At 36.0% G+C, this 18,500-nt stretch overlaps 1 protein-coding gene across 1 annotated transcript in view; it reads right to left on the bottom strand.

The window, feature by feature from the left end:
- Nucleotides 1-8,418: 8,418 nt before the first annotated feature.
- GMPS (guanine monophosphate synthase) overlaps nucleotides 8,419-18,500 on the bottom strand; it is a 35,906-nt gene continuing 25,824 nt past the window's right edge. The window contains exons 9-16 of the mRNA XM_063442573.1: nucleotides 17,935-18,108; nucleotides 16,923-17,028; nucleotides 15,617-15,732; nucleotides 12,006-12,131; nucleotides 11,763-11,878; nucleotides 11,324-11,454; nucleotides 9,631-9,803; nucleotides 8,419-8,850 (exon numbers count right to left, since the gene is read on the bottom strand). Coding sequence (XP_063298643.1) covers nucleotides 8,749-8,850; nucleotides 9,631-9,803; nucleotides 11,324-11,454; nucleotides 11,763-11,878; nucleotides 12,006-12,131; nucleotides 15,617-15,732; nucleotides 16,923-17,028; nucleotides 17,935-18,108 — 1,044 coding nt within the window. The 3' untranslated portion in view covers nucleotides 8,419-8,748. The remainder of the gene's footprint in view (nucleotides 8,851-9,630; nucleotides 9,804-11,323; nucleotides 11,455-11,762; nucleotides 11,879-12,005; nucleotides 12,132-15,616; nucleotides 15,733-16,922; nucleotides 17,029-17,934; nucleotides 18,109-18,500) is intronic.

The following is an 18,500-nucleotide window of genomic DNA, read 5'->3' as shown; positions in this document are numbered from 1 at the left end:
CAACCTCATTAAGCTGAAGTTGTTCAGGTGACTATAGTGTCCCTTTAAACAATTCAACAAAACGTGTTAAAAGTAATGCAATCAATATAATAAATTGATATACCAAACCCTTATTAAAAACATGGTAAGGAATGAATAAGTAGATGGCTAAAGAACATAATCAAAAAAAATATAAGAAGTCCAGGTTTTGTAAAAAAAACACAATCATTATACATGCACAGGTCTTTTAAATAAATGAACCATTTAACTTAAAATAATACAATTAGTAATATAAGAAATACCTTGAATAAAAATCAGATCTCAAGGGTATCGAAAACAGCGGGCCGCCTATTCCACGTAAATATACGTAATCACGTCACATAATACATCTCAACTACGGTGGCCGCACTGGGTATCTGAAAGAGAAAGAAAATAGAAAAATGGACACAAAGAAACAAAATAACAAAAAATCATACTATCAAATAATAATAATGGAAAAATAAAAATAAATAGAATACACAATAAAAAAGAAGCTTCTGTCTCCTCAGAATCTAGTATGAAGAGGAACTTTACGAATCATGGAACAAATACCTAGACTCCAGGAAGGTGGATAAATTATTTGCATTAGTAAGAAACACTTTATAAATCTCAAGAAGAAAGATCTGAAAAGACTGCTTCAGATATGTATTTTGAAGGTTTAAGATCTTCTAGACCTACATTCTCACTTCATTCAACTATAAAAGAACTAATTCACTCAGAATGGGCAAAACCAGAAAAAAAAACTTTCTTTACATATCAAAGTGACAAGAATGCCCCCTTTTGTTCACAAGACTACAAGTCCTGGTGAAAAAAATATTGGAGGTCTGGAATAGGACTTTCAGTGAGTACATCTGGCAAAAAGGAGGGGTGAAATCTGTAGTTAAGGAAGAAAGGGGTCTCTTGTGTAGATTTGCTTTTTTGTGAATTGATGATAAAACTCAGTGGCAGGTAGTAGTTCGGACCAATCATCCTGTAAATATGTGGTATAGCATTCGGACATATTGATCCACAACCTGGTTCGTTCTTTCGGTTTGCCGATTGGTCTGTGGGTGGAAAGCTAAAGACAGGTTGACTTGGATATATAGGATGACAGCTTTCTTTCCAAAAATGAGAGGTAAATGGAGTTCCTCTCTCAGAAGTAATGGATTCAGGAACTCCATGTAGGCAAAATAGTTCCTGATAAAACAAAATAGAGGTTGTACCATACTAAATGTACCATTTTAGTAAATCGATCTACAACCACCAAGATTATGGTAAATTGGCATGCTGGTTGTAGATCAACAATGAAGTCCATAGTGAAATGACTCCAGGGATGAGATGGTACTGGTAATAATTGTGAGAGCGTGCTTATTTCGGGCACAAACCGAACAGGTTTGGACATAGGTCTAAACATCTTTAGTCATGGATGGCCGTCAAAAATTTACCTTTTTTTTTTACAAGGTCTAGCATTTTAAAACAGCCTCCATCAGCTACTGTGGGAGAATCATGACTATAGGAACTCTTTCCTTAAATTTTCCAAAATGAGTGTTAAACTTATCTGGTGACAAAGGCATAGTGGAGTCTTTAGCATAGTCCGTCATTTTATCTGTTTTGCCATTCTTGCCAGGCAGACTAGTTGATCATCTTCTCGGCTTTGTGAGAGGAGGCCCCCAGTTGACCCTTTCCGACGCGTCTACAAAGTATGGGTTCTCGGGTGTGGGAGAGATAATATAGAGCAGAAATGAAAAGTTGTTTTAGGTCTTCAAAGGCCTTCTTTGCCTTTTGATCCCAAGAATATTAGTTATTTTGCCTCTGCTGGTGATGTGGAGAGGCACCCAGAGCACTTCAACTCACTGTGTCCCAAGTCCCTTAACACTGCAGTGGTAATTATTGCAGTTTAGTGGCGGTCTACCAGACAGTCACTAGAGGGACTTTCGAGTCGTTAGGTGACTTTTGGTCATCCAGCATCATCCAAAACCCCATAGGAAAGCATTGTTTATAGGTAGACATTGCAGTAGTAGTCTTGTTTGGATCGTGATAGAGGGAGTCCATAGTTAACTTGAAAGAATCACAATCGTTAAGATGGGGACTTTGATTATGTAGAAGTTAATGGGCCTAACTTCCGTGTTCCACTGACATAAGAGTTCGCTCTTTTTCAGTCATTATGATAGGTGCGTGGTTTTAAAGTAAACAATAATTCGGAGGACATAAAAGTGTTGTACTTATTCCGTTCTACTTAAACTTGCTCAGGAAAAGAAACCTGAGGTTCCAGAGCATGTGGTTCATCTTCAGGAAGTGGAGTCAGGTGGGCTGTATGGGTGGGTCCTGAGGTTAACAGCTGTGACTGTAACTGCATTTGTCCTGCTTGCAGATCTTGAACAGTTTAACCCAGGGAACTCACTTGATGGGTCAGGCTATTCAAAGTCTCTAATCTTTACGAGATCCATAATTGGCTCAGTTGTTCTGTCACGGATTTGTGGTAAATGGGCTCAGTATGTAGAGATTTTGGACACATTTACTGTACTTAAAGTCTTTATTGATAAGGCAAAAGAGTATAACTGAAAAGCCCAAGTACAAGATCAAAGAATGCAAGATCAGGACCAGCAAACAAATATTATGTAGGCCCCTGGGCCTATATATTTAGGTAGATTCTCTAGTGCAGGTAGGCCTCTACACCCACTATGTGGGTTGGACGCTATGTCCATTTATACACCTGACTGGCTGTTTGCACACACTGCCCCATAGCACACTACCAACGATCCCCTAGTGTTCTAAGATCCATGCCACAGGGCAGTGCCAGGAACACAGCTGTTACACAACAGAGGAAGCCTGCCAGAGGGCAGACAAGACTAGCCTCCCTTCCCTTGCACACCGCAACCACATGGAGCGGCTGAAGGAGCAGGCAGACCAGGAGAAGGTGCGCCACGGAAGAGCAGAAAGACCAGCCACTGGCTGGGAGGAGAATCAAGCACATTTCTCACTCCCAGGATGCAGAGATCAACATAGTCTTCCGAGTATTCCTGTGCCCAAGCCATAATTTCTGCATAAAGAAGATGAATATGCCTGATCTTTGTAACTCTGTGTCTGTTTAGGTAAGATACTGTTGTCTGATTGGATTTAGACAGATCTTCCAAAAGTAAATGGTTTGAACTGCTGGAGAGCATAGAGAACAGCTTTCAGTTCCTTGTAATTTTATAACAGTTTTTCTTCCTCTTTTGACCAAACGCTTTATACACCTGACTGGTACATGTGACTGGTGCTCAGCAACCTATTTTTGTGGCATTCATAGTAATCATAATCCAATTTTTTTGGATGAAAGGACAGACCTTTTGAGAGGAACTTGTAATCTTTCCACCACGTCAGCTGTTTTCGGACACTTGATGAGATACTGAAAGTCATATCCAAGAATCTGTCACTCTTTGACCAAACTGTCAAGATTTCCCACTTATTGCCAAGTTTGCACAATTGACTGCTGGAATGGAGCAAGTCAGATAGCACAGAATGCTCATTGCCTTTCTAATGGAACACATAGTGTCTAGTTGTGGATTTGAGATCTTTCTTCTTATTTTCCTCTTTTTAGGGAAGTCAAATGAGACAGGGGATCTGAATTTACCAGAAAACCCAGGAACTGAATGACTATTAAAGGTTGTAGAGAAGATTTTTCCTGATTTATGATCCAGTCGTGTTCTTCTAACACTGTAATGGTGACCTGAACATCTTTAAGCAGGGGATTCCCTGACTTTGCTTGTATAAACCAGTCGTCCAGATATGGAACAGTGGTTATTCCTTGTTCTCTTTGTGATAAGAGTAAGGACTTTTGTGATGATCTTTGGGGCTTTGGAGAGCCTGAAAAGCAAAACCTTTAACTGGAAATCATCTTTGCACCCCTTTTATTGGAAACCTCTGAAATTATCTTAATGTTACTGCAGATGTGCAGATATGTGTCTTTGAGATGTAAGGTTGCCATAAAATCTAGAATAGGCCAGAAAAAATGACCTGGTTGGGAACCAGGAATAGATCTCCAGGATAGGCCTGATTTGATTTTAGGGGACTTTTTCTACCCAGTTTATTTTAAAACGGTAACAAGGCTTCTGTAAAGAATGAAATGAAGACACCAGGAAACGGGTCTCGAGAAACGGATTTTGTAACCTTTTGCAATAAGGTTTAAAAATCCAAGAATCTGAAGTAGTCTTTTCCTATCCGTGATAGAAATATTGCAGTCTTCTGCATACTCTCTTGACAAAGACCTGTGTAGGCCGAAATGTTGCACATTCAGTTTTTAATAAATCTGTCTTTTAAAAGAAACCTTGAGTGCCTGGACCTACTTTTTACTAACATCTACTGTCTTGGGGTCAGAACAATCTCTTCTTGTCTGGTCTGTTTCTTTTTTCCTCAAACGTAGAATCTTTATTTTGTCTGAGAAAATTACAAGCTCTTTCTTTGTATGCCCTGCAATTCCAAAACTGAAAGTTTTTATTTCCAGATTTTTAAGAAAACACTATCTTGCAGTACTGATCTTTTACTTTATTATTTCTTCTAAAAGATTAATCAAATTTGTTTCTTTCCAACAGTAATTCACACATATCTGCTGTACAAGCTCTAAGCCACCAAGCTCTTCTGGAAGCAGAAGTGAGTCCTATAATACAGGTTGCAAGTTTTAAAACTTCAATAAAACACATCAAAAATGTATTCAAGGGAACTGGAACTCAAAGACCGTTAAAATGTGGTTATACTGGATTTAAAAAATAGCCCCCCCATAATGCACATACATGGCTATAAGTAATTGGACCATTAAGTGGAAAGGAAAGTGCTCCACCTGCTATCTTCTCAGGGATGCTTGTAATTTGTCTGTCTAGTTCTGATTATAAGGTTATATATGCAATATATTAACAATAGATTTGTATTGTAATTTAATGTCGTCTTTTTGAAAATAAATAAAAAAATCTATTTATTTACAAAACTAAACCATGAATAATGTATTCATTAGATAATCTCATATTTGTGCATCAAGTGACAGATCCTTATCTTGATTACCCATCAGACAATCTTCTAGAAACTGGAGCCAGGAATTTTGTGCCTTGGCCACTGATGCTCCTGCCATTGCTGCCCTGCAAGGGAAACCTGCAGTCTGCAGGAAGTTTCTGCTCTTTTGTCAATCAGATCTTTCAACCCAGAAACTTCACCAATGTGAATTGTCTTTTTGGACAGTTGTGCTACCTGTATGTAAACCTTTGGCAATTCCTCCCATTCATCTTCACCTCAAAGTTTGAAAATGTCCTTGAAATGAAGGTTCTATTTTCAAGACTTTTAAAATTATCTTTGCACAAGTTCAATTAGCTTTTGTTGTACAGGAATACCCTTTATTACTTTTTGAAGAATCTCAAAATTTGATTATCTCAGCCCAGGGTGCAGAGCCAGTCGCAACTCAACCTGCACGGCGCTGATAAAGGAGAGTTTTAAAAAGAAAAAAAACTTTTTAAATGGGAGGTAAAGGGGGCCTGACACCTAAACCGCTATTTAGACTTATGTCAGGAATACATTTGCATTCCGGACACTATAGTGTTCCCTTAATTAAAACCCATTTGCTTTAATTACTCTTGCTCTTTTATTAAATTCCTCCAAGGGTCTGGAAAAAAGGAATGCTCAATTTTCAGTAGGGTCTATCCTCTTAAAGACGTTTTGCATGAGGTTACTGGTTTTAAAAGTACAAATATTCCACTAAGCATTAACACTGCATATGTGCACTTTCTGCAACAGTTTCTCCATCAAGGGTATGATCTGGTACTGCCCAGGTGATACAGTGTCTGTTGTATCTAACACTCTAGGAAACCAAAGTAATAGAACAAAGTATTCTATAGAAATCCGGAAATAAGTAGTTTGGGTACTGTACCATCTAAAAAATATTAAATGAATATAGTAAAAAAGCTACCCCCTTAATGTCACATCTGTCTTCTGAAAAGGTAAACCACGAAAACTTTATACAAAATTACTTCCTAAAATTGGAAATAGAACGAGAAAGCAAGTGTTGCAGTGTGGTAGTTTGTTTAAAACAAGATAGTAGAGAATAACATGCAGAACGTTGGCAAATACAGTAACACTAAATCTGCTGTCAAATGCGTATTTTTAATATATGCAAGGTATGTAGTTAAAGGTAAAGTCTTTTGTCTTTGAATGACGGGTTAATGCAGATTCATGAGATAAGTGAATTTGACTAAAGACTGCAACTCCGATTTATATCGCTTAGTACATTTGTTTTCAGTCCCGCAAGTTTCTGCAAGACTGAAGAGTTAAACGTCAGAAGTAACTTTTAAACAAAGTTAAACACTTTAATATATGCATTTACTAGCAACAGACAAAATGCACAGATACAGGAAGTGTTTTACAAAAAACAAGACACTCCTTTTACCTTGGCAGAGTCCTTTTAATAAAATGTGGTCATATTCAAACACATCTGCTTAGAAAATAGCCATCACATTCCTAGTATGCACAATTAACTATAATCTACTATAACATTTATAAAATGTCCTTTACCACGGACGCGTGTTCCTTGCATCCTCTAGCAATTAAACATACAATTTTCAAAGTATATACCCGTGTATTAAACAGATTTATATTCAGTCTGCTGAGATTACAACCCTTTCTTGCCTATTTCAATGTCTACTGTATCATTCTCCATTCCCCTTCTAATATTTTGCAATCTTCATTCCTGAATTCACTTGCACCAATGCTTCAGAATATATTTTTCCATCAATGCAGAGGAATGTGGCAGCACTGTGCATGTTTGACCAGATCCAAATCATTTGTATCGGGAGTTGGGGGGATGAATACACAGCAGACATAGCTATTCTCATATATGAACGAGTGGTGTGGCACAAGAAAAAAAAAAAAAAAAAAAAAAGAAAAATGCAGACGATGCATTACAACATAAAATAAAAATCCACACTGCCTGTCAAAAATATTTGTAGATTGTTTTTATTAGCAGTTAAAAACAACATTAATTTTTGTAAATATTTTTCATTAAGATAATAGGCATCTAAAAAGTGACATATTGTTAAGTCCAGACATGCGTCAAAGAGAAACTGCCCAGGTTTTTTTAGTATGTTTATTTATCCCCAACATTTAACAAATGTCTGTAAGGTCTAAAGAAATTAAATGTAGAAATACACACCATTCTATACTGGAACCGAGTGCCTCCATCTTGGCCTCCTGTCAAAAAATATGAGCTTTGGATTTTGTACCAGGTAGTCAGCATGGAGGGAGGAGGAGGAGAAACAACAGGGGAGACATATCAAAGTTGGGTCATGCAGTTGTTAAGGAAACCAAAGCACATTCCATTGGAGTTTATTCCACACTTAGAATTTTGCACTACTTTCAAATAACCATTCCTCTACCAACATTTCAGCTTCTCCCCCAATGCAATGTGCAACCTGGTTGTGCCACTACTGGATTGTATTGTGGTGGCTTTTGTTAGGACTTCAATACACATTTAAAAAATATCAGTCACATGAATAAAAAAGGTTTACAAGTTATAGGTGATGTTCAATGTTTCATTCATTGATGTAATTACCAGAAAAGCTGATGTTCCCTCTTTAACATCATAATACAGAATTCTTTGAATTTTGCACCAAAAGCATTACACCTTAAAGGAACACTCATGGATGATGCCAGCCCCCATAACAATTAACATTACTTTAGGCATTAAACAATTTAACCCAAAAGTTGGCGCCCAGGCCTCCTGTTTCCTCTTCCATATGGGCCATCTCTGGCCCCTAAGGTAAACCTTTCTGGACTCCACCATGGAAGGGGTACTGAGGAAGTCCTGTTGCCAGGGGCCAGCTTCGGGATTAAACCATTTTTAAAAAGTAATATAAAACCACCAGGAACACCAACATTTTGCATATATGTAATTATAATGTTCCTTTAAGAGCTCACAGTGTGTTATGCATGTATGTAAATAGGATAATAGCGGTGGTAGTGGCATTTCACAATATAACTCTCTAGGTATGGAATGTCATAGCTTTACACACTCCTTATAATTACCACTTTTCATTTTCAACTTATAATAAAAAGCCAAAACAACCTATATACTTTACAAATTCTATTAATACTAATCTTATCTGATTTTTATTTATATTTTTTTTAAAATACAAAACCAACTCAAAATGGGAAAAAAGTCAACTCCAAAGACATCTGCAACTCCATTTGGCAAAATATTTATTTATAATAAATCTGTTCAAAAGCAGTTGGTCACGTCAGTTATTAATTTTACATTTTTAGGCTATTACAATGAATTTGATAGATGTATATAAATGAACTGCCTTTCTCGTAGTTTACAAAGACAAAAAACAAAAATAAAAAACAAAAATAAAAATATGAAAAGGAAAAAAAAAAAAAAAGAAAAAAAAAAAAACAGAACACTGATATGACCGCAACAAGAAAAACAAAAAAAAAAAAAAAAAACTGATTAAATCAGGCAGAATCCTTAAGACAAAACGGCAAAGCAAGATGAGTGTGTGTCTGCTCTCAGGCAATGCTGCCATGATAAAATACCCGTACAAATCCTCTGCCCCGTTAAGGTATCCCCCACCGCTTCTACTGCATGTTTGGGCTCTGAGAACGGAATCAGACGTCAGGTACAGTAGCAGCTCCAGTCAATTGAACAACAGTACTGCATGTCAACACTGGGAATGGTTTCTGATATTATCGAAGCCGGACACAGTACTTTCAAATCAGATTACAAGAAAATGTTTATTATTCCCACTCAGTAGTTCCAGGTGGCTTTGATGTCAAGTCATACATTACTCGAGATATTCCAGGGATCTTCTTAATTTCAGTGACCATTTTCAACACAACCTGAGAGTTGGAAAAAGATAGAATTTACAAATTAAAGTAAATCGTTTAGGTTCCATTCACACAACTAAGATTTGGGAGCAGTCTGAAATTTGCCTTCACTTTTTGTTCGCTTAATGCAGAAACAAGAGATTTAAAAACACAACATATTTTAAAATTTGAACATGGTGGGGTAAAAATACTCGCTGTATTGGAATGTATTCAAAAAAAAAATAATGTTATTCACCTTTCAGTTGCACTATTTAGTATGTTTGCAGCAACTACAGGTAGATCCCTCCCATACCAAGAACAAAATTTTGTCCCATAAAATCCTGCACATCATATTAGTATTTAATCCTCATGCGGAATTTCACGCACCTCTAACATTCGCAGCCGCAATTAGTTCACATACTAATTATTGAACCAAGTTATGTTAAGCTAGCAGTAGAGTTGTTGGCTTTTTATCAGGAGAGAGCTCAGTCTAAATTGTGTGGGTGAAGTGCATACACTGCAAGCAAAATTAGCACTCTTGTTCCAGGTCTGCCCAATAGGGTTAGTACTGCAGCAATTTTTACAAAACTATAAAGAGCAGAGCGGCTGCTGCATGCTCTCTATGCAATTATGCAGAGTTGTGATGGTGCTTAGAGAGATCCTTTGAATTGATGGAGAAGGAATTCAAGATAATTTTATATTTTAAATATTCATATTGAGGTTCATTGAAAACATATGAATGGACAACACAAACTTTGCATTTGGCAATATGAAATAAATGATAAAAGAAAACAGGTTAACTATGGAAAGTACCTCTTCTGGAATCTCATTGCCTGGGGTTGCTGCAACGCCGGTCATAAAGTCACTGGTGATAAATGTACGGATAACTACGGATCTCTGACATGAAGGTTGTTTTTGTAAAGGGTCTCGATCAAAATGCAGAGGTGTTAATATGATGGGCATTTGGCTGATTTTACCGGCGTAACCTGTGGAAGCAATACAATAACACTAAACTTACAGTTAAGTAAGCAATAATTTACACCGCTACAGGGCAAAATGACTTTCACCTGTATAAGAAAGGAGACTGGCAAAATGTACCAGGCTGGTGAGAAGTGAATAAACGAAGGACTACAAAATGTGCTAATGGGAGACTTATTGTAATATTAGAATATGAGTTATCAAAATTCAGATTCTCAGACATGCTTATCAGTTTGCAATGATCATTCAATTTGCTAACTGAAAAGAGTTTTTGTATCACCACAAAAAGGAAAGTTATTATTGATTAATTTCCCCCATTGTCTCTATACTGCTTCCCACTGTCACTGAATACACAAAATTATGTTATTCACAAATATTTTCTAGGGTACAGTTCTAGAATCGAAGAAATTACCATGAAAAAAAAAAAAAAAAAAACAATGTAATGTTCATGCATATTGGGCACTACTAATAAAAAAAAATATTAAAACAAAAAAAAAAAAAACTTTTATTAAAAAACAAAATGTAAAAAAAAAATTGTAATGCATAATATTGATTTAGATAGAGATCAATAGAGATACAGCACTGTAGGAAGACACTCCCCATTCTCGGTAATTAAATGCCTTTTTGAGTGATATATGAAATTGGAAAAATCCATACAAAACTACTTTTTTCAATTTTATTTTTAACATTAAAATAAAATGTTTCCCATTAGAATATCTGAACAGTGAAAAAAAAAAAAAAAAAAAAGAAAGAAAAAAAAAAAACTTGAGAAAGGGCTGGTATGCACAGTTCTAGTTTATGTACAGTACTGGACTGCTAGCATATTTGTGTATGGTCCACATTATATCTTGCTGACATTTCTTATGATTTACTACACATACTTATTTCAGTTTTCTTTACTCATCGCATAACTATGTACAGGTTTAGAAAACATTTTTGAACCCAATCCAAACAGGTTTCCCTTGGATGCCCCTATACAATATAGAACTGCATGGACATAAAGTTCACCAAGCTCATTGACCTGTAACTAGATCCTCACCATCTGGCATTAACCTTAATCACTGCTATTTGGGAACTGTACTAACCGAGTCACACACACTATGAGAAGTAAAGAAGGCGGCATATTTTCAGACAGAAATCATTTTTATCATTTTTACAATTCTACTCAGCCCTATACATTTCAATACACCAAGTGACATAATATCTCACATGATGTCAGGTTTCTATGTGTAAACCCAAAATGCAGATTTCAGAATTTACCAGGGCTGATAGCTGAATGGAAGTTGAGCAAAATTATTTTAAAGAGATGTAAGATGATACTCATCAACTGTATTTGGGTTGGCAGGAGTTGCTAGAGTACTAAAACTTTTATTTGCCCAGTACTGTCAAGATCTAGCAATTAAATCAAAGATGCCAACATAATAAAGGCATATTAATCTTTTCCAGTAGCACAAAAAAAAAATAATATATATATATTTTTTAAATGATCTACTTTTTTTTTTGTTCAAAGATGATCATGGCAACTTACCAGACTCTCTCAGAATATTATGAGCCTCGAAATCTGCTTGCCGCAACGTACTAAGCACTCCTGTTGTTAAAAAGGTAGGAGTAACATCAGTAGGAGGCTCTTTGACAGGTGACCCAAACACAAAAACAACTCTAAAAGAAATACAAAAATAAATTTAAAAAAATGAAAATTAAGAAGCATGACACCCCCCCAATAAACACTTATCTGGACTAGCTGGTGCTATAATGCTATACAGTTTCCTTATAATATATTATCTGTAATACACTATTGTGTGGTGGTGAATTTACAGTAAAATGAAGAAATTGTTTAAGAAATTTGAAGTGCCAAAATTGAATGTAGATGACAAATGCACTTAAAAATAATCTCTAGGACATCAACTCTCAAACCTAAGAGACCAAACAAAGTCACAGACTCTGCTATTGAAATTTGTTGAATCTACCTGTTGATATTATGACACATGCGTGGTATGAGACGAGCCAGGTACATTAGAGATTCCCAATGGGGAGCATCTTTACTGGAGATTCCGCACACATAACTATAAGAGCGACAGTCCCCCTGAAAATAGACATAGAACCAATTTCCATATCACTAAAAGAAAAATGCAAAGTCTACAAAACTAAAAAAAAACTAAATACACTGAAAAAAAAAGGAAAAAAAAAAACAAAAAAAAATTTCTACTGACCTGAACTCCAACAGTTTTTATAGGCAACAAAAAGGCATTCAGTGAATGTAGACTAGTAATTTGCAGTAGTTTCTCCTGGTCCTCTTCAGTTGTACAAGCTTTGACTCTTTGTAGAAGGGTATGTGGCTACAGAAAAACAATCCAATGAGTTTCAACAACACATTGATCAATCTTTAACATGATTTTCACATTATATTATTAAAAAAACGCATTTACTGGAGTAAAACAAAATCCATTTTTACTTGCCAATAATTCAGGTAGAGAATTATTGAAATGCATATATGCTTCAGAGCAGCAGCCAAGGTCTTTTGAGATGAATGGCTAAACTAAGGAACTGGCTGCACTTATAATCTGTTGGAATATGGAGGTCCTGTACACAACAGAAGATCACTAGGGTCTGAAGCTTTTACAGAGGTAGAGGACCATTGGGTGAAATAAAGAATGATTATGTAAAAACAGATAAAATGTGTATCTTGTAAAACCTTTTTTATTGGACGAACAGAATTTTTTTAATGACAAGCTTTTGGTAGAGCCTCCCTTTCTCAAGTCTAAAACATTTCTTAGGAAGACGACATAGAATTCAAAGTCGAGTTGTGATACAGGGGTTAAAGTGACATGAGTGCACATAAGACACAGGTTTGATAGAAAATAGACAACATTCTCAAAGAGAATGGTGTCTTTATTTATATTATTTTATTATTATTTACTTATTTAAACCATTTGATGGAGAGAATATCCCAACTTTAAGTAATGCTGCAGAGATTGAAAATGAGCTCATTTCATGTTCATGTGGTGATGTGGTGTATGGGGACAGGATGGTGCCAATGACTGATAAATGCTGTGTGTGGCATGGAGGGAACTACTGGGGGATTTGCATGAAATTGTTGACCTAGTGAATGACTTTAGATTGTCGTTTGTGGCATAGGAATGATTGATGGCTATGGGAACAACTGGTGAAAGTAGTTCTCTAGGCTGGCACTATGGAAATGACATGAGTCATCAAATGCAAACATTACAAATGAGGGAATTACCAAACATACTGTAGTTGTATGTTAGGTGGTAATGCTATGGCATGATATGAACTACTAATTGGTAATGTGTGAGACGTGGGTTCATCGTGGTAAGTCATCGGTACTTTGAGATGCGTGGGTGCCATAAGGGCGACATGGTCGAGTTGAATGGCATGTCTTTTCGAAGGGTTGATTGCTTATAAATTAACAATTTTCCCATTCAATGGAATCAACAGCAATGCTGAAAATATTATTGCACATGAACCTAAAGAAATGTGGTAAAGGAATATAAAGTAATATTACAGTTTTTGCTTAATGGGACACCAGAACAACTACAGCTTATTGAATTTGTTCTGGTGAGTAGCATAATTACCTTCAGGCTTTTTACTGTAAACACTGTCTTTTCAGAAAAAATGCAGTGTTTACATTACATCCTAGTGATGACTTCAATGGCCACTCCTCAGATGGCTGTTAGAGATCCTTCCTGGGTCATGGCTGCCTAAAATGCATCCAAACATTCAGTGTCCCCTCCCTCTGCATGCAGACACTGAACTTTCCTCATAGATATTCATTGATTCAATTCACCTCTATGAGGAGATGCTGATTGACCATGGCTGTGTTTGAATCATGCTGGCTCTGCCCCTGATCTGCCTATTTTTCAGTCTCAGCCAATCCTATGGGGAAGTGATTGGATCAGGCTACCACTTTTGATGAAGTCAGCAGACTGGTTTTTTCTTTTTTTAGGCAAACAGCATGCAGAGTTACAGCTTCTGGTTTGAATACAGTAAGATTATGCTATATTTATGAAGGCATGAGGGGTTAGATGGTGGTTTTAACACTATAGGGTCAAGAATACGTTTGTGTTCCTGACCCTATAGTGATCCTTTAAAGCATATCATTCTGAATGTGAAAGATGCTAAAAGGATATTTTTTCTAAATTTGTTTAGTTCTATGCGTACATTACAATCGAATGGTGTGTGTCAGTTTCTCACCATGATTCTATCACATATAGTTAACTACATCTATAAATGTAAAAAACAAACAACATTTGTATCTTGTAAAACCTTTTTTATTGGACTAACAGAATTTTTTAATGCCAAGCTTTCGGGAGAGCATTCCTTTCTCAAGTCTGAAGCATTTTTGAGCAAGAAGACACATAGAATTCACAGTTGAGTTGTGATACAGGGGTTAAAGCGACATGAGTGCAGATAAGAGACAGGTTTAAAAGAAAATAGACAACATTCTTGCAGAGGGTAGTAAATATCGTTCTGAAGATCAGAGTGAGGGGGAGAAGAAGAAGAAGAAGAAAAAAAAAAAAACACCAAGCAGACAGTGCAGAAGATGGAACAATATATATATATACACACACACATATATACATATATACATATATATACACATATATACACACACACACACATATACACACACGCACGTACGTACGTATATGTACACAAACAAAAATAAACATACACAAATATAAATGCACAGTCACATATATAAGCATAGGTCTACACATAGTACTTTGTATATTGATAGAATAAAGATATTGGAATGCATTTTAAAAAGTGTTGATACATATGACAGAACAGTAAGATAATGTGGGGGAGTTTTAATGTAAAGTGTTGGTAGTTGGACAGGAAACCCAAATCAATATTTAGTCCTCTATTCTTGCTGTTAAACAATTTGATCATTCTGGCTTCAAATGTTTTTTTTTTTTTTTTTTTCTTTCTTGGGTATTTTTAAAACCCCTTTCAGCATTTTGATTTTTAGGTCCTTCATTGAGTGGCCAGGTTGGGTAAAGTGGTGTCCCGATGTGTAGACCTATGCTTTCATGCATGTATGCTTATATATATATGTAACTGTGCATTTAGATTTGTGTATATGCGTTAATGTGCATGTATGTATATGTGTTCAAGTGTTTGCATATACATAGTGTACTATCTTCTGCCCTGTCTGATTAGTAGTTGTTTTTTTTCTCCCCCCGCCCCTCAATCTGATCTTCAGAAAGAGATTTACGACCCTCTGTGAGAATGGTGTCTATTTTCTATCAAACCTGTGTCTTATCTGCACTCATGTCGCTTTAACCCGTTTCACAACTCAACTGTGAATTCTATTTTTCGTCTTGCTCAGAAATGCTTCAGACTTGAGAAAGGGAGGTTCTCCCGAAAGCTTGTCATTAAAAAAAAAAAATGTTTTTAGTCCAATAAAAAGGTATTACAAGATACAAATGATATCTGTTTTTTTACATCTACATCACTGGACTATTACGGCTACAACCTCTACTTGTACATCTATAAACATATCTGTGTATTATATATGCACACATGTGGAAGATTGTAAATGCTATTTAAAAATATCTGCTATGTCTATAACTGCACAGGTTATGGTTGGGATGTGTATAGGTTATCTAGTTTACATACTGTTCATCTTACGTGGTTACAAAAACTAGTTCACTTATCAAGCAAGAGGATTGGTAATGTCCTAATTGCAAATGTTTCTCTGTAACTGTGCTTTGCTAAAATTTGCTTGATTTATATTTTATAGGGTACAATTGAATCTTATAAAAAGTGTTTCTAAATGAAAACAAAAATGACATACCTTTTTAACGCTTGCTGAATAGTCTGCAATTATTTTTAATATGTTATTGGTTTCAGGAAAGTCTTTACAGACGTAAGGCTCCTCAGCGCATATCACTCTGATTGCTAGTCCAGGACCTAGCAGGAGAGACAACATAATTGATAGCCAGTATTTAACAAATCAAATGTAAATGGTATAGCTAAATAGTGACAAAAGTGAATTGCTCAAAAACACCCGTGTAGAATCCCCTATACCAACACTGGAATATACATACAAAAGAAACACAATGGATGGAGAAATAATAGTCCTCTCTTCTCAATAAAAGTTCTGTGGAGACAGAGGGGTATACACAATAGTGCAGATGGCTTTCAACAAGTATAAATGAGCAATAAAAGGAAACACTCACAAAGTTAGAGCCAATTATAAACCTGGCTCTGGTGTCAATGGCTTCAGGATCTTTAAGGGGTGATCCAAATCCCCCTGTGGATGATCTGGATATCCAAGGATGGTTTGGTTTCCGACCATAAACTGCAAGGGATTCAGCTCGGTTGAAAATAAAATTGAAATTTATTGATACATAAAAAAAATAAAATGTAACTTTAAAAAGATAAGTGTAAGATAATAGCCAAAACGCGTTTCGCCTCTATGGCTTCCTCAGTTGGCTGTATATTAGTCTCTGTGTCCATGTGAATCTTTAAATGCCGGTCTTTTTAGTGCCGGTCTTTTTAGTGCGTGGAACGCACCTTGCGTTCCATTTCCCGGTCGGCAGTTACTTCCTGTTTTCGGTCATGTGGGGAATCACCCAAGCTGAATCCCTTACAGTTTATGGTGGGAAACCAAACCATCCTTGGATATCCAGATCATCCACAGAGGGATTTGGATCACCCCTAAAAGATCCTGAAGCCATTGAGACCAGAGCCAGGTTTATAATTGGCTCTAACTTTGTGAGTGTTTCCTTTTATTGCTCATTTATACTTGTTGAAAGCCATCTGCACTATTGTGTATACCCCTCTGTCTCCACAGAACTTTTATTGAGAAGAGAGGACTATTATTGCTCCATCCATTGTGTTTGTTTAGTATTTAGCAAATATTCCCAACTCCGGTTTTATTTAAAATAAAATAAAAAATTACATGTTAAAAGGGACATACTATAGGTTATGGGGAAAAGAAGTCCTGCGGCCTAATCTTGTTGCACATAGCTTGTTTTAACTGCAGAAATAGAATTCCCGACCCCCAAAACAACAAATAGCTATTTGAAAGAAGTTTGTTTTTTGGAACTCTGACAAGAACATGATGTAATGTTTTCAAGACAATTCCCCAAACATACCTGGGAAGGGATGTCTGCTGACAAGTTCTTCAGGTAAACCAAGTTCTCTACCCAACACTCTGACTTCATCTTTATGAAAGTCTTTCAATGGCTCAATTACTTTACCCTGAAGGCAAAAAAATAATAATGTGTGATTAGGTAAGCAAATTGAACAGGAGCATTTTCTGAAGCTACACTTGGTTAGAAATAGGAAGGAGTCATCAATTATCTGTACTTAAAGGTGAACTGTATGGGAGGGTTTTTGTACTTTCATAATGAAATACATTTTCCTGTGTAAAAATTGCTGTTCTTGGCTACCAACTTATATCATCATACATAGTAAAACTACAAAACACAAACAAAATTCATTTCAGAATCTGCAGTAAGATCTACCAATGACTATACACATCACATACCAGTCAGTCAATGCAACACTAAATGAGAAAGAACTAAATGTTAGATAAAAGGGCTCTTTTATATGAACGGCAAAAAAAGTTGGAAAGTACTATGTTGCCATACAGCATTGACATGTCTTCCAAAACATATTTTTTTTGTCCGCTATTTTTGTGAAATCCTACCCTTTACTACCAATAGTTTTAATAGAAATGTATTCTTTTCATGAATCATTTATGTGGGAATCGTGCAGATCCATTTTCTTTCGAGAGACAGATATCAAATTAGGATTATGTAGCAGCCTAAATATTTGTCATATCTAGGTAAACTTATTTTGGAAAATATATGCGGAAGTATGCATGAAACCAAATAAGGGGACAATATTTGAGCTGCAGGTAGGCAGCTTAACCCCTTAAGGACACATGACGTGTGTGACACGTCATGATTCCCTTTTATTCCAGAAGTTTGGTCCTTAAGGGGTTAATAAAGATATGAGCAGCATTGGCAAGTAACCTATCATTTGATAAACTGTACATCTGAAGCTTGGTCTCTAAACAAAATTTTTATTTATTTTCTCACTGTAGTTAGATTATCACAGGAAAGGGCCTTATTTAACACAGGTAATACTATAAGACATTACCTCTTCTCTCAGCTTTCTGATGAGCTCGGTATCATTGTGATGGGTCTTAATAACTTCGGCTTTAACACTGACAAGCGCAGATGCACTTTCTATTAAATCAGGCCTTAATGTCCCTTGTGCGAGAAAGACTTCTTCAGGCTTTAGGTTCAGCTCACCAATAACCTCATTAGCAATCTAGAAGAGGGGGAAAAAAATAAATCTAGGTGCACATAAAAAGTGAAATAACTTCAAAAATAAAATGTCAATCTACAGGGGACATGACACAAAAATAGACATTTATCCAAAAATTAAAACATCCACTTTAGTACCAAGCTCATTTTAATTAAAATAGGATAACATTCATTTTGAAACATCTTAAGGGAAGCTAGCTCATAAATGTAAGAAAACTTTTCAAAGATTGCTAAAAAATAAATAAAAATAAAATATGAAATTGGGCAAGTACTTTCTTGGTTGGTATCACTTACTATGCAATGTTCCAGACCGGATGTGAAATACATTAGTATATCAACTAAATCTATTATGTTTTGAAAATATAGTTAGTGACAAAACTGATAAATAAAAATGGA

The sequence above is a fragment of the Pelobates fuscus genome, chromosome 2, assembly GCF_036172605.1.
Source record: "Pelobates fuscus isolate aPelFus1 chromosome 2, aPelFus1.pri, whole genome shotgun sequence".
NCBI classification, from domain to species: Eukaryota; Metazoa; Chordata; class Amphibia; order Anura; family Pelobatidae; genus Pelobates; species Pelobates fuscus.
Note: the sequence above shows the minus strand (reverse complement) of the source record. Positions and strands in the feature narration are given on the sequence as shown.